At 40.6% G+C, this 16,569-nt stretch overlaps 1 protein-coding gene across 12 annotated transcripts in view; it reads right to left on the bottom strand.

The window, feature by feature from the left end:
* Positions 1–5,575, bottom strand: part of MEIS2 (Meis homeobox 2) — a 220,903-nt gene extending 215,328 nt beyond the window's left edge. For 2 of the 12 annotated variants that reach the window (XM_051977039.1, XM_051977037.1), the window contains exons 1-2: positions 2,817–3,092; positions 1,493–1,725 (exon numbers count right to left, since the gene is read on the bottom strand). In XM_051977039.1, coding sequence (XP_051832999.1) covers positions 1,493–1,725; positions 2,817–2,828 — 245 coding nt within the window. In that variant the 5' untranslated portion in view covers positions 2,829–3,092. The other 10 variants (XM_051977044.1, XM_051977042.1, XM_051977045.1 and 7 more) reach the window with 8 other exon arrangements.
* Positions 5,576–16,569: the final 10,994 nt, after the last annotated feature.

A 16,569-nucleotide genomic window follows, 5' to 3' on the forward strand; every position in this document is an offset into this window, starting at 1 on the left:
GTAGCACCACACAAAGACACACACACAGAGAGATGGGGTGCAAGGGGGAAGGAGGAAGAACTGTAATCAACAAGTTTTGAGGGGGTTTCATATACAAACACTCAATGCACTGCACAGCCCTAAAGTGTCGTCAATGAGCTGGGCCAATGTCGAAAGTAGGAAGGGGGTTGGGGGAGAAAGCTGATTCCCTAGCCACTTCCACTTGCTTAAACTCTACAATCTAGGGGCAGAGAAGCCCTGCGGACACTTGGCCACGAAATAAAAATAGCAGCAATCAAACAAGCAGGGATCTCACATTAAGAGTAGTGCTGGGCTGATCCAGGTCCATTCGCGTATAACAGAGAAAGCCTAAACTCTTGACCACAGTGATATTGTACCTTAAAAGGGAAAGACTGTGGAACCAAAAACTGTTTAAAGGGACTATTTTCAAGAAATATCAAAGAAGACACGCAGCTTCACATAGACTCACAGACTTCAAGGGAATATCCCTCCCCCCCACTAATAATAATCATTTGCAGTCTAGTTAAAATAACGAGACAGGGAAATAGTAATATTGGCAAAAAACACGGAGAGATCCCTACTCACAGAAATATTTTACCCAGGATTTACAGCAGACAAAAAAGATGGTCTTGTATTAACTTTGGAAGAGTGTTTGTTTGTTGTGTTCCTGAAAGACTAACTCCGCTTTTTCACTGGGATGCTGGCTGTCTCTTGCATCAGGGCAAGTTGTTCTTTACCAACCGCCTTCTCTTACCAACGCCATCTCATCTCTTAACCCCACTTACGTTCAGCCCCCAAAAGTTAGAATATATCTACCACACTTCAGTTGTAGTGCACCTCATACCTTCTCCCAGTTCCCTCTGAACTCTCCAGAAATAGTAATTTAAAGAAATCTCCATACATATCACAAGAACACCTTTTTGCAAAGCAGCACCCCTGTCCCTTTAACTTCATAGTCCGAGTTCAGTTGTCTGCCCCTTTTATTTGCAGAGAACTAAGGTAGTAGATCTAGTTTTCCTGGCCAAGTGGAACTACCAGTCTCCTCACTCCAGTTGAATTTAGTGACTCCCAGAGCCTCCGTAGGAAACAGGAAAAAAGAAAAAAAAAGTTGTGCCTTATTTGCAGGAAACTTTCCCCTTTTCCTTGGCCCCTCTCTGTTTAGGGTCCATCCAAAAGAACAGAAATTTAATCTTTCAACAGGAATGATATACATTAAGATGAGTCTCCCTTAATTTTTTAGAGTTTAAAACACGCATAGTTCACAGGGAAGGTAGGGGGGATAATTTTTGGTGACCCGGATTCTGTGTAGGAGAAAGACATTTATACCTAATTCATTGAACACGACCACCTTCTCTTTTGCTTTCCGTGGAACAAGGATCACCATCCCTTGCTTTCTCCATTCCTAGCTCAAGTGACCACCACCAAATATAAACAGTTAGAAACTCCCATCCTCCATTTATTTAACAAATTTGGCCCAGGATATAGGGTTTACCCATAGATTGCGTCCTTGTCCCTCTTCAGGGCGTCATTGACAGCGGATCCCATGCTGGCTGGCATGACATTGGGGTGCGGGGCGTGGGCTCCGTAGTGCTGAGTGGCGTGAAGCGGCGGCCCGTGGTTCAGGTGGTGAACCGGAGGAATCGGCCGTGGAGCGTGAGGGTCTCCGTACATGGAAGCCGGCACCCCTACTCCGTCCATCCCGCCGTAATGGGGAAGCTCATCGTACTGTCAAAATGGGTCAGGAAAAGGAAAGGAAGAAGATTGAGAAGAGGGAGGTAGAGAAAGAAAAAAAGGGAGAGAGAGAGAGAGAGAGAGAGAGAGAGAGAGAGAGAGAGAGAGAGAGAGAGAGAGAGAGAGAAATTTTAAAAAAAGACAACAAAGTCAGAAGAGAGTGAAGTCCCGAAATGAGTTAAGTAGACAAAAACAAAAGCAGTCAAAACAACAGACTTGAAAGTTATAAATATATGTATGTATAATATATGTGTATTAAAAAAAAACCCCACAAAACACTATAAACTAACAGAAGAGGAAGGGGGCTGAGAGGTTAGGGTCTGGGGAGCGAAGCGGAGGTTCTACTTCGGCCAGGGAAAGAAAAGACATAAAAAGGAAACAAGGGAGAACTGGAGTAGCTCTGAATAGGGAAGCCCCTGAGCCCACCCCTAACCCCCCTTTCCTTCCATCCAAAGGATTCAATAAATCAAAAGCCGAAATGAAACAAAATAAAGGAAAGAAAACGCTAATAATAACAACAACGATGAAGACGACCACAACCAGTCCCTCCCCGGAGGCAGAGGCCAAAGAAGGGTTGGGGGGAATAACGTGAAAGTTACCAGAAACATTATTTAGCAGCGGATTCCCTGCGTCCTTGTCAAATTCAGAGACAAAACAAGCAGCAAAATATTGTCTATGCAGCAGCTCCCCTCTGCAGCCCGTGCTACTGAGCAGAGGGAGCAGCAGCAACAGCAGCAGCAGGAGGAGAAACAGGGGAATCGCGCTGCTGGGGTAAAAGCTGGAGCGAGGAAAAAGCGTGTAACAATTGCACACACAACACACACGCACACACTCGCCCTTTCGTCCGCTCACACACCCGCTCTAACACGCGCGCCCAGACACGCACACACGCGCGCGCATTCACATACAGGCACAAGAGGGAAAAAAGAAGCCGATGAATAATTTTGCTGCTATTTTTTTTTTTTTTTAAATACTGGCCGCCATCATCAAGCAGCGAGCAGCAGCAGCTCTATAGAGAAGGCATCGGACAGGCCCCTTTTAGGAGAGGATTTATATCTAGGTAAGTGTTGGAGATTTAAACCTACCCTTTGCGCCATCAGTCTGCGCTCCAATAAACTCCTGGATGTGTCGTATATTTAATATCCCAGTCCGGTTAAGAAAGTGATTTAGGCTGAAGATTTCTTGGGTTTTCCCCCCAAACCAAGGAGACTTCTCCTGATTCTCCAATTAAAAAAAAAAAATAAGCCCAGGCAAAACAACGAAGAGTTTTTTTTTTTTTTCCTGTGATCTTTCTTCTTTTTCTTTTTTTCTCTTCTTCTTCCTCCTCCTGCTCTTCCTCCTCCACCTCCTCCTCCTCCCCCTCCTCCTCCTCTCTTCTTTTCCCCTTTTTCTCCCTTCTTCCTTTCTTTTGGCAACAACAACAACAAAACCAAAAAAAAAAAAAAAGAAAAAAGAAAAAAGAAAGAAAGAAAGAAAGAAAAGAAAAGAAAAAAGAAGAAAAAGAAGACGAAAAAAAAAATTGTCAAGCCCCCGAACTGAAGGTTACGATCGGCCCGTCAGCAGCCCACATGTAACCAAACTGTCGTGTCTCATGGCTTTTTGCCACTCCAGCTGTCAATCAAAGCCAGGGAATGTCAAGGTAGTGAATGAATGATGGTTGATGATGATGAAGAGGAGAGGAGGAATCTTTCAAACCCGTTTTTTTTCTTCCAGTAAAACTCCTCGAGGGATTTCTGCTTCTCTGTTTTGGTGGTTTAAAAAAAAAATCCCTTTCCCCCCGGATGCCTATGTTATGATCCTCTCTCTTTTAGAGTACTGTTCAGGGAAGGCAGGGGGGGAAAAGAAAAAGAAAAAAAAATGAATAGTTTGCAAAAACTGGACTTCCTCCCCCTCTCTCTCTTTCCTGGTAGATTCTCTCTCTCTCTCTCTCTCTCTCTCTCTCTCTCTCTCTCTCTCGCTCTCGCTCTCTCGCTCGCTCTCTCGCTCGCTCTTTCTCGCTCTCTCTCGCTCTCTTTCTCTCAGTGAGATGAGTGAGTGTCAGTAAGTGTTGGCAGGTTGGCTGCTGCCTGGCTTATAGAAGAGACTCAGTTTTGCAGCGCTGATCGGCGGGAGAATGAAATGACGGAACCCGGAAGTCGTGGTGGCCATAGCCAGTCCTACAACAGAGACATACAGGGAGAGGGGAGAGGGAGAGAGGAGAGAGGAGACTAAAGCCTATGATATGCAGAGTATGCAATCAGCACTGCTTCAACTCCACATGGGGAGGAGGAGGGGGAAGGAGGGGAGGTGGGGGTGGGTGGGTGGGAGAGCCACACAACAGATCATACCCATAGCAAATCAGCGTTCCTTTTCATACAGGGGGAGAGAGAGAGGGAGACTGTGCAGGAGAGGGGGAGAGGAAGAAGGAGTGTGTATGTATGCATGGGGAGAGAGACAGGGAGAGAGAGAGGCAGGGAGAGGAAAACTGCGAAAGCCAGAAAGTACGGTACAATCTTAGATGTGTTTTGATTTTAAAACTTATTTTTAGATTATTTTTTCCAATCATAAATATCTTCTGCCTGCATTGCTTTAGCATACGCTTTATGTGGTTTTCCTCTTTTTTTTTTTTTAATTTAATTCTCTGTTTTTCCCAGCCCTCTACCTTCAGAAGCATCGAATGATTTACGAAAATCCAGAGGGCCATCCTTTAGAAGCAAACTTGCTCGTTTTTAGGAAACGAGCTCGATTTTAATCGAGTACTGCGTTTTTGCCAGTGTTGTTTTCTACAATGCTGCCCCCCCCATATGGATTCATTACCTTCTTAAGTATTAATTTTCCAGGACAAGAGGACAACATCTTAGCTCAAACTGTACTCGCATCGAACTCCATTAAAGGTGTCGCTGAGGTCCACTACTTTGTGCTGTTTGGTAGCCGCTGGGGAGGTGATGCGGGTGGCGGTAGAAGCTAGAGAAGACCTTTTAGTTTCTGATGTAGAGGTTGCCAGTCTTAAAAAGGATTTGTGAGTCTGTATGCGCGCGCGCGTCCGTGTGTATGTGTGTGTGTGAGCGCGCGCGCGTGTGTTTATGAGTGTGTGTGTGTCTGTGTGTGTGTGTGTGTATGTTGCTAACAAAGTCGAGTTCACTTTGAGTTGTAAAAAGCGCCGGTGAGATGCAGATCTGATTTGCATGAATCTTTTTTGAGCCTTTCAACTCCAGGAGAGGGTGGAAAAAACGAGAGGAAGAGAGAAGAAATGAAATGTAGGTTTCTGGAACTCACTCCCTATTTTTGTTGTAGTCCTACGATCTAAGATGAAGTATTAGCTCGGTAATGCTATATAATAGTAATGATAATTAGGTTGGGGTGATTTAGTACATTAAGGAGTATGGTGCACCCCCTTGAACACCAAATGAACTTTTCCAAAAAGGAAAAGTTAAAAAAAAAAAAAAAAGCCCACACAAACGGTGTGGAAACTAATTTTGGTCTGCTCTCGCCCAATCATTTTACTGAAGCTAAAACAAGCCTTACCTCTGAACAGTCAATTACTAGAGCTCCTCAGGATCATCAATCATAGGGAAGGTTTGAAATTTAGGGGAGGAGCAATGGTCAAACTATCGATTGCTGGAGTTTGGTGTGCCTCCCCCCGCTTCTTTCCCTCTCTTTCTTAGTCCCCCTCCCCCCCCTCTTCTTGGGCTCTCTTTCTCTCTCATTCTTTCTCTAACTCTCTCTTTCTCTCTCGTTCACGGTCTTCTGAACATAAAATCTAAAACAGACTATCCTTGAACACTAGAGTCCCTCCCCAACTTTGAACCGAGTTCCGAAAGTGGTCTCTATACTCGTCTTTGAACCGCACATCCCCAAAAGAAGAATTGGGAGGACGTACAGAATCGGTTTTGTTTTGGTTGTGTGTGTGTGTGTGTGTGTGTGTTGTGTGTGTGTGTGTGTGTGTGTGTTGGGGGGGGTGAAGGAAGAAGGGCTTAATTAAAACAAACAAAAAGCTCTTTACCACTTTTTTTCTCTTTATTTTAAGATTCTGGAAAACTTTAAAGAGCTTTAGATTTCAATCTTAACATGAATCAAAGCCGAGTCAGAGAAATTTGGCCCTATTTTAAAAGGATTGGGAAACGAGCTCCAGAGGTCAATAAAGCCCTCCAAAAATGATGAATGATTGAGTACCTGTGATGATGATAGTGATTACTGGAGCAATTAAACAGTTTGATTAAATGAGCCATCATAACAATGATGTCTGCGGGAAATCAGCCCTCACATATAAAGAAAGATAGTGTGTAGAAGGGCTGATATAACGTCAGTGGGCAATCCGAGGTTTTTTCGGTATCTTAGAGTATTGTGGAAATGAAGGTATTTTCCGGTACTCTTGAGGGGAAAGGGAGTGATTAAGCTGAGGAAAAAGTCACGCAAATATCTTATGGCATTGTATCCTTCTTTTAACCATAAGAACCCATTTAATAATGAAGAGCAAAAGTGAAGCTTGAGATTCTTCTTCTTCTTCTTCTTCTTCTTCTTCTTCTTCTTCTTCTTCTTCTTCTTCTTCTTCTTCTTCTTCTTCTTCTTCTTCTTCTTCTTCTTCTTCTTCTTCTTCTCCTTCTTCTCCTTCTCCTCCTTCTCCTCCTCTTTCTCCTCCTCCTCTTTCTCCTCCTCCTCTTCCTCCTCCTCCTCCTCTTTCTCTTTCTTTATTCTTCTTCTTCTTCCTTTTCCCTCCTTGAAGATCTCCAAGATTAAGAGCAGTGGTTCTGTGTTGTAGCTGACTTTACCCCGGACATATTAGAAAAGGTGAGTGAGGTGTTTGTTTGTTTATTTGTTTTAATCCCTTCTTTCTAGTTTTGTCTTTTTTAGTAATGATTAAGCAAATTGAGTTTACTTGGGGGAAGAGGTACAGAAGGGAGGGGGAAAAAAAAGGAGTAAAGGAACTAGCCTGATCTTCCTGTACAATATTTTCTATTTTGTAGTAGTAACAGTTCACGATATTCATAGCTACGAATTCTTTGGTCACTTCTTTCTGCTGTACCTAGACTGACTGAGTAGTTTATGCAAATCCTTTTTTATTCTTTCAACTATGCTTATTAGCAGTAATGAGTAATTGTTGTTGTTACTGTTATTATTATCTTTGCTTAAAATGTCATCATAAGTGTAGGCCAATTATATGATTTTTAAAAAATCTTTTAAATTTCCTTAGGTCTTTCTTTTACAAAACCCCCAAATTCATATTTAGACTATTACAGGGCTCAATTATTTGTGAATTCTGATTGTTCTCTCTCTCTCTCTCTCTCTCTCTCTCTCTCTCTCTCTCTCTCTCTCTCTCTCCCTCTCTCCCTCTCTCCCTCTCCTCCCTCCACCCCTTATTTCCTTCCTTCCTTCCCTCCCTCTCTTTTTCCCTCTCTCCCTTCCTCTTTCCTTCCCTCCCTCCCTCCTTTCTTTCTTTCTTTCTTTTTTTCTTTCTCTCTCTCTCTTTCTTTCTTTCTCTCTTCCTTCCTTCCTTCCTTCTTTCCTTCTTTTCTTTTCCCTGCTTAATCATAGTATGAAATGTATAAGAATATCTTCAGACTTTCTTCATTGAGAAAAACTTCACTTTCATTCAAAAAGGCACCTTACATGGTAAAACATTTGAGTAAACGAGTTTCAGTCCACTTGAAGTTTGCTCTATTTTAGTACCTCTGTTAAGTTAATAATAGGTTGGTTGTCCACTGATAATTGTTCACTTTCCCCGAAAGATGAGAACTTTAAACCCCAATTTATTTGCATAGGAAAAGGTGCTCAGCGACTAAAAATAGTTTCACCCTAAACTCTGCTTAATAGTCTGGGAATGCTTTTGCTTTTTTTTTTTTTTTTTTTTTCTTCTTCTTCAGTGTTTTGAGCAATTCAAGAGGATAGAACAAAGCACATAAGGGGATAGGTGGGGGAGGGACAAAAATGTAAGGAAGATCTAGTGAAAGAAATTATATATTCTTTTGAAGAATTATAGGGAAGATTTGTTATTTATATTATATGTTATATATATACATATATGTATATATATATATATATATATATATATAGTGCATACGTATTTGGAAAGACATTGCCCCCCCCTCCCCCCCCCCCCCAGAATGTTAAAGTTATTGTCTGGTAAAAATAAAGTGAAATTTCATATCATTGAGGGTTTTTGTCTTTTCCGATGTGTATCTTGTGCACTCTTCATCTTGGACAAGGATGTAACGTGTTGTTTATTTTTTTGTTTGTTTGTTTCTTTTTCGTATAGAATTCCAGTAGACTGAATACAAGTTCAGACTGAAGTGTTAGAAACGCTACAGTATAATTCTTCATGTAGCTTTCAATTTAGTGAACTCAAATGACCACCGACTTATTGGTCATACTGATTGGTCCACTGATTTGAATGATCACTCATTCCCGATATTTTAAACAGGGGAAGAAGCATTCTCTAGTTTAAAGAGTGGTTTAAAAAAAATTTTTTTTAAGTTTAAAACAAGACTATTCAATCTGGCTTTCAGACCCTTGACAACGTTTTGATTACCCTCTCCCAACCTAGATATTTCCACTAAGGATATGGGGAGGTAGGTGAGGCAGACCATGAGAAGAAAGAAAAGAAGAGAGATAGGTGTCCTCGCAAGGCAGCACACCTCTGTCAACAGTGAGCTCCTTCTGCTCAGACTGGAAATGGTTTTAACAGGCGGTAAAATTTCATCTTGCGGTGTCAAATTGGGGTCATTTTGGGGTTAGAGCTCTCGGTGTCCGAGAAGGAGCTGTCCAGCTGCATGGGGACTCATTAACCGCGAAAGAGCTGTTTCAGGAAAAACAATTCAAAGACAATCGAAGGGACGAAAACCCTCTTTACAAGTGGACCAGAACAAATATGGATGCGGAAACATTCCCCAGAAAATCCCAAATCAGAAGGGGGGTGGTGGTGGAATGGGAGGAGAGAGAGAGAGAGAGAGAGAGAGAGAGAGAGAGAGAGAGAGAGAGAGAGAGAGAGAGAGAGAAAGAGAGAGGAGAGAGAGAGAGAGAGGGAAAGGGGGGAGAGAGAGAGAGAGAGAGAGAGAGAGAGAGAGAGAGAGAGAGAGAGAGAGAGAGAGAGAGAGAGAGAGAGAGAGAGAGAGAGAGAGATGGAGTGGTGGGGAGGAGATAGCCTCTCAAACTTGAGTCTGTTTTTAATCAGCTCTTCTTAAGACTAGTATCTCTAAGTCTTTTGCTTACTTTTCTATTCTTTCCTATTATTTAAAACATTCTGCTAATTGGGAATTGCAAAAACAGATAACATTAAGGATTATTTTTTAAAGGAGAAACTTTATTCCATTATAATTTTGAATGCATCAGTCTTCTGTAGGATATTTATTTTAAAGGGAAGAACTTCAGAACCTAGACTATTTTAAATAATATTACCCTGGCTCATTAAGGACAGCCTGTTTTTCTTTTTATAAAGTTACAGATTGGGATAGATAATTTAGAGTTCCTAAGAGTGTGGGAAGTACACATTGTTAATCTGGTTTATTAAATTCGCGTGGTTTAAATCCTTTTAGCCTTCTTACAACTGTTAGAACAATTGATGTCCTGCCGGAGGAACAAATAAATCCTATCTTAATCTTATTTGAAACTTTATTCATTGTTTGTAAATTGAAGTATTTTTGGATTATTCAGATTGTTCGGATCTATAATTTTTACTCAGATTTATAGGTTGATTCTTATCAGTTTGAAAAAAAAGAATTATTTCTTTTGTTACTGAATGTAAGTAAAACAAAGTTTTAAAAGAAAGTGAAAAGGTGAAATTATAAATCTTTAGGACAATCAAACTATTGTACTAGTGTATCTAAGGAAAAATTTTTAGAAAACATATTGGATCAAATAAATAATTCCAAAAACATTCTCTCTCTCTCTCTCTCTCTCTCTCTCTCTCTCTCTCTCTCTCTCTCTCTCTCTCTCTCTCTGTCTCACTGTAGGTCTCTCTGGTAGGTGTCTCTATCTGTCTCTGTCTCTGTCCCTTTCTCCCCTGCCTTCCCTGTGGCTTCACCATTTCCCTCTCCCCCCACTGTACCAACAGTTGCCTTTAAGGGATTCAACTCAAGTCCAATTCAAAGTTCTGTGCTCCCTACCGCCTCATTAAAAAAAAAAAAAAAAAATAGAAGAGTTGTTCAAAGTCCGATTGCACCTTAAGGAGATTAGGTTTCGTCGTAGTTTGGCAGTGGAATGCTCTTCTTGACATTGGTGGGGTGACATTTGAGATGACGGATAAATACTTTTCTTGATTCTTTCTTTTTTCTTTCTTTCTTTCTTTCTTTCTTTCTTTCTTTCTTTCTTTCTTTCTTTCTTTCTTTCTTTTTTCTTTCTTTCTTTCTTTCTTTCTTTCTTTCTTTCTTTCTTTCTTTCTTTTTTCTTTCTTTCTTTCTTTCTTTCTTTTTCCTTCTCCCCTTCTCTCTATCTTTCTCTGTATGCCTCTGTCTCTCTCCTTTGCAGTCTAATAATATTGGGAGTGCTGTCTTATCTGCAAAGACCCATCCTAATATTTTTGATCTCTTCTCTAATTGACTAATTTCTTCAGAATTTAGTCTAAAAAAAGCCTCATAGATTTAGTTACCTGTTAACTTTGTTTCTCCTGTTTTCCTTTTTCCCCTTGTGGATTAGTAAGAGAGGAGGGTGCATTCTGATTCTTCTATCTGCTTGCAACTCTGTTTCCCAACAGTTCTTTTCTCTCCAAAACTACCACCCTGAAATACTCCCCTTCTAGGTTTTTAAGCGGATGTATTGGGTTTCTTGTTTTGTTTTGTTTTTTTTTTTTTTCTCCCCCCCTCCCTTTTTTTCTTTATCTCAGTTTTATCCTGTGAAACATCTTACAGAAAGAAAGAATTTCAATAAATAGCCCTCTAGCGCTATCTGGCGGGACTCCAACATTAGAAATACTCTTGCCTTCTCTCCTCAGTTTCTTCTCAAATCTCTCCTCTCCTCTCCTCTCCTCTCCTCTCCTCTCCTCTCCTCTCCTCTCCTCTCCTTTCCTCTCCTCTCCTCTCTCCTCTCCTCTCCTCTCCTTTCCTCTCCTCTCCTCTCCTCTCTCCTCTCCTCTCCTCTCCTTTCCTCTGCTCTTTCCAAGGACACTTTCTCCTATTCTATTCTCTTCGATTCACCTGCCTCATTCCAACCAACTTTCCGAGTAGAAAATACAACCAAAAGGAATGCTAAAATGCCCCAAAAAGCAGGTGATGCTAAAAAGAGGTGTCATCTGCCCTGTGACTCCACCTCCATGGCAAGAATGAAGATGGGGGTGTCATAAGAATTTTGGATTAGTAATTTAATTTGAAGTTATTAAAGCTTAGTGATACTGTAATTGTGGATTTTGGATTAAATAATTTTAAAATTAAAATCCCATCCCACAAGTCCAAATTAGTCAAAACTAATTTTGGGGGATCAGTAAATTGTTTCACATGTCTTGCTTAGTCGACACTAGTTCTTGATTTCGCAGGCGATCTGACCTGTAAACACAGAAAATCGAGGTGAGCCTATCTAAGGAAGGAGACAATTTCTCTTAATCTCTTTCTGTTTTTGTTTCTATCTCTGTCTCTGTCTCTCACTCCTTGTCCCTTTCTTCAATCTTCTCCCATCCCACTTCAAGAATCTACAAAAGGATAGGCTTATTTTTGCTCCCGTCACCAATTGGAATCATATTCAGGGTTAGATCCAAAGAGAAAGACAGATAGATAGATGGATAGATATATCCCCTCCTCCCCCATTAGATGAAACTAAGGACAAAACAGGGAAGGGGAAGTTGAAAAGAAGACTAAACAAAAAAAAAATTAAGAATTGTGTGTGTGTGTGTGTGTGTGTGTGTGTGTGTGTGTTTGTGTGTGTGTAGGAATCTGTTGGTGATCCTTAAAAATAAAAGTAGGGAGAAAGGAAAGCCTCCCCCAAATTGGGAATGCATCACTCACCAACGTGTTCTCTTCTCCATTTTATGTGGCTTCTTATTTGATTTTCAATAGATTTGTGCACCAGCAAAGGTGTGTTTGGTGGGGGATGGCTTGGGTGGGAGGAAGGGAGGGGAGCAGGAAACAAGTTTGTTGAAGTTGAGCTTGAGATTGGCATAGGATAGTGTCTGTACTACTTAAAATTCTCTCTCTCTCTCTCTCTCTCTCTCTCTCTCTCTCTCACACACACACACACACACACACACACACACACACCTCCAATCTGCCCTTTTATCAGCTCCCTTCCTCTTAATTTCTAAAATACAATAGAGACAGGAGCAGCCAGGGAGGAGAACAGAGAAATGTAGAAGTAAGACATAAAGAGATGTACTTTAACTTCTTACGTTAGTGTTAGGTTTTGTTTTTATAAGTTTAGTTTGGCCTTAAAAAAAAAAAAGTAATGTGGTCTAGTTTTCCACAGAAGTAATCACTGGTCAGATAAATCCCCATGTGATATCTCTCTATAGAGATTGCACATCTCTAGATCTGTGGACATGGTTATCCAAAGAACCCACTGCCTATAAGACCAAAACAAACCGAGCTCTTCTTTCTCCCATTCAAAAATACTTCTTGGAAATGTCTCCATAGATACAACTAAAACCATAGCCACAATAGCAAGGCTAACAAAAAGGAGAGTCGTGTTTGGACTCTGTCCCCCAAGAATTTAGTTCACCATATAACAGACTTAGGATCCTAATGAAGAAAACGTAGTTTTCCTGTAATTAATTGAAAACAATTATTAGGTCATCATCAGCCACGAAGCAAATAATTGCAGGAGATTTTTACTTAAAATTGACCAGCCCCGGAGTGATAGATCGATTGGAGGTATAAAAAATGATGTATCAAAACATCAATGTCGATTATTTGAAATATTGTAGTCGAAATTTTTTATTGCTTCATCGGTTAAGTGTCTGAAAGTGCAGTGTTCAAACATATATTTATGTTGTCAATACTGTCAGAACTGTCACTTTTACTATACTGGATTTGTACTACATTTCGAATTGGCTCATTTACATAAAATGCCCACCCTGGATTTACCCTCCCTCCTTTCTCTCCCTCCTCCTCCTCCTCCTCCTTTTCCTCCTCTCCTCCCTCCTCCTCCTCTTCCTCTTCTTCCTCCTTCTTTTCTTCCTCCTCCTCCTCGTCTTCCTCCTCCTCCTTTCCCCTCTAGGAAAATCCATGTCAGTTTCATCAAAGGGTTCAGGAATCTTTGCCTTAACTGAAGTATGCATTGCTTCATTTAGTCAATTTTTCACGTCGGATTATACGTCTTTTTCGCCATTTCCAACTCGAAAAGGGTTTGTCTCCATGCACCCCACCCCCTTAGAAATAGGATTTAAACACTTTGTAGCAGTGGCACTTTACCATTGCATTCCAGCTTTCTTTCCCCACCCCCAACCACTTTGATAGAAAAACTAAAATCTACTGCAGTTCGCCGAGTTTGTGAACACACATACCTACACAGGTACAGATACATCACATAGTCTCACATAGGCCAGGGTCCATCTTCATATTACCTGGAAGATGATGGTATACTAGGAAAAGTGAATTTGGGAATATACTCCCCCCCCTTTTTTTTTTTATACTTAAAAGCTATGATAAGAAGAAAGAAAGTAATACATATAAATGATCGGCACCTATTTTTTTCCCCCTTTAAAAGCTTTTGAATTCAATCGAAAAGCATGCTAGAAGCAGAATTGACAGTTTTAATTCTACCCATTTTCACCAGGGCGCATCAGATCAGAGACAGCAATTCTTGGTGTGGGGGGTGGGGAAGGAGATGGAAAACTAGTATTCACTTAAGTTCCTGCTCTGAAAAAAATCACTGGAAAGTTAGATCACTGAAAAGCAAAAATTTCTTCAGCTCTAATGAAACTAATTACAATATAATGTAGATAAATGCACTTTTGTCCAATTTTATTCTTCTAGGTTCCCTTCTCCCTTCCATATACCTAAACTATTATAGGAAAGTGAGGGTCAATTCTGGCCTGGCTGGAAGGACCTGTTTTCGTTCCTGACACGCTTAGGCGAGTTTGAAAACCCTTTCATTTGAATACTATGTTTGGAGGTTGAGATGCTGCTCAAAAAGAAAGCTTGGTTAGTTCCATGCAGTCAATCTCAGCAGGTATGTATGTATATGTATATGTATATGTATATGTATATGTATATGTATATGTATATGTATATGTATATGTATGGGGAGAGAGAGAGAGAGAGAGAGAGAGAGCGAGAGAGAGAGCGCTCATATTCTTCATTCTTATTCTTATATTTTAAAAAATGTTGAAATCAAAGGTTTTGGAAATTAAAGTTTCGTGAATGTATATCTGTAAACATATACATACATTTGTAAACATGTAGAGACCATAGACTCATACATCCATTATATGCTTATGTGCTACCTCCCACCATTTACGGTATTACTGCCAGAGTGCTTTGTTTACCTAGCGTCCCCCCCACCCCCAGTCGGTCCGTCATGTATGACAAGTGTTTTTGAGGAAAATTCATCAGCCTTCTAGAAATACGTCGAGTTTTGCCATAATGAACTGTGGAAGAGAACGGCCATCATTTTCGCACATCCCAAGGTGTTGCAGGAACTGGGAGAGAAGAATTGGAATGCTTAATTATAATGTGGAGGGAAAGTGCTGAGACCTTCACAATAACTGTACCTGTAAAAAGCTTAGAACCTCCTAGATAGCATTTGGAAAAGGTATGGTTGATTTTTTTTTCCTTTCTTTCTTTTTCTTTTCTTTTCTTTCTTTCTTTTTTTTTGCGCCTTTGGGAAGAAGAGATACTCTTGTGTAATAATTAGCTCAGACAATAAAAATAATTGGAAAATCAGTTGGAATTTCTGAGTTTTTAATTACGCTTAATTTTGTGCTAAGCTGTAAAATTATGAATGCCCCTCAATTAAACACTCTCCACTTGTAAAGCATTTAACAACAATTATTCCCTAATCAGTCTGAATGTGAGTCACAAATGATGCTACTCTGCATCAAAGGGACGTCCTTAGACGTTACCTTTTAGTCATAAGTAAGAGGATTAATTTCTATAATTAGGGGGATAAATATGTCCATAAATACTTTTTTTTTTAACCGGTTTTCACTACGAGAGGCACGACTGGCTTATAGTATCATGTGCGTTTCTAATTGTTCGTCTTTGCTTGGAATCTTGAGGCTCGAGCATTAAGCTCGGAGGACGGGCAAGCAGGCTCAGCGTCATGCAGAGAATACACACGTGGGGAGGGAGCGGTCAGTGGCTGACTCTGACAGCGTTGGCTGACTCTGAGATCACATAGTTCCCAAAGGATTTTCCACATAACCGTACGGGGTAGTGCCTTTTCTTTTTTACTTTTCGGCCTCTCGATCTCCAGAAGGACAGGTCTCTGCCCTAAATTGAAGCTCGAGGCTGACTTTTAATGATACAAATAAAAATTGAGCCTGACCTTTTTAAACTCCTGTGTGAATATCTCATTTACCTAATGACTTTATGTCACCTAGGAAGAAGGTCAATTTCCTCTTAACCTTTTCCCCACTGCTGCAGTAAGCATTCTTTCCTAATCAATTGTGGCTGGAATAATCAATTCCCGTTTTATGATCGCTGACAAACTCAATCTCTGAGCAGGAGTCTGTTAGGCGGTGTTCACTTGGATCGGGATAGCCACGTACAGAAAACTCTCTTCTGTTCTGAACAAAGTCGCACTCTCTCCAGTGTAGTACCTAGATCTTGGCAAAATTCCCTACCCTAGCCCCTTGGGTGGTTGAGTTGTCACTAATCCTACTCTGATATTCACCAGAACTTCTCCAGTCACTAATAACGCTTGCAGTTTTGCCTCTCTATCCTAGTGCCTCGCTTGTGATTGTTTTCTCCAGAAAGCTGATCTGCAGGATGTCTTACCCTTCCGTGCCGGTTCTCTTAGTGCTAGTCTGCTGATAGCCTTGATATACACAATTCGCTCTGTATCAACTCTAAGAACAACGAAAACGTCCAACGAGAATTCACGAAAGAAATAAAATTAATTGGTAAACATTTTGTGTCTTCTCTCCTTCTTAGGATCGTAGTGTTGGAAGAAACTTCCGAGATCATCTCTTCTCACCACTAGCAGCTTTCCTACAGCATCCCTTACACCTGCTCGTCCAACTTACAGCTTAAAAGACCTTTTTCTGAAGCAGGGAACGCACTATTTCAGGAGACAATTTCTGAGTTAGGGATTTTTTTTCTTTTATCGAGCTGAAATCTACTTCCCTGCGACTTACCTCAATGGTCCCAATTATGCCCTCTGGAATCAAAAGGAATCTCTCCCATATGAAAGGTCTTGAAATATTCTAAGAGAAGCCATATCCCTCCCCGCCTTTTCTTTTCTTCTCCATGGTAAATGACCCAGTTCTTCTAATTGGTTCACATATGGACTGACTTGAAGTTTCCTCATTGCTGGTTGCCCTTCTCTGGACCAATGCAGATTTGTCACTGTGCAACTCACCACAGCTGATTACAGATGTGGAGTAGATCATTATTAAGTATCTACACTGATTCTTCTTATTTCTAACTCCCAAATTCTTGACTCTTTTTCATACTAAACTACCCAGTCTTAGTTGGTAAGTAATTGACTTAGAATTTGCGTTTCATTTTCCCCATAGAAACACCAAACAATTACATAATAAAATTATTATTAGTTAGGTGACTAGGCCAACTCACAAATCTTGTTTCACTTATAATTAGTTGAACCATTGCCCTGAATTCTGATAATGCCTCTTGAATGAGAGAGAAAAAAAGGAATATACTCTTCCTCTTTTCCTGGATACAGAGTGAACTCTTGAAACAGCTGTTTTTTTCTCTTTAATGCCTAGTCTATACCTACTTTTTTACACTCCTCCTGGATCTCAACTAACTCAAATGGTCC

The sequence above is a fragment of the Antechinus flavipes genome, chromosome 2, assembly GCF_016432865.1.
Source record: "Antechinus flavipes isolate AdamAnt ecotype Samford, QLD, Australia chromosome 2, AdamAnt_v2, whole genome shotgun sequence".
NCBI classification, from domain to species: domain Eukaryota; kingdom Metazoa; phylum Chordata; class Mammalia; order Dasyuromorphia; family Dasyuridae; genus Antechinus; species Antechinus flavipes.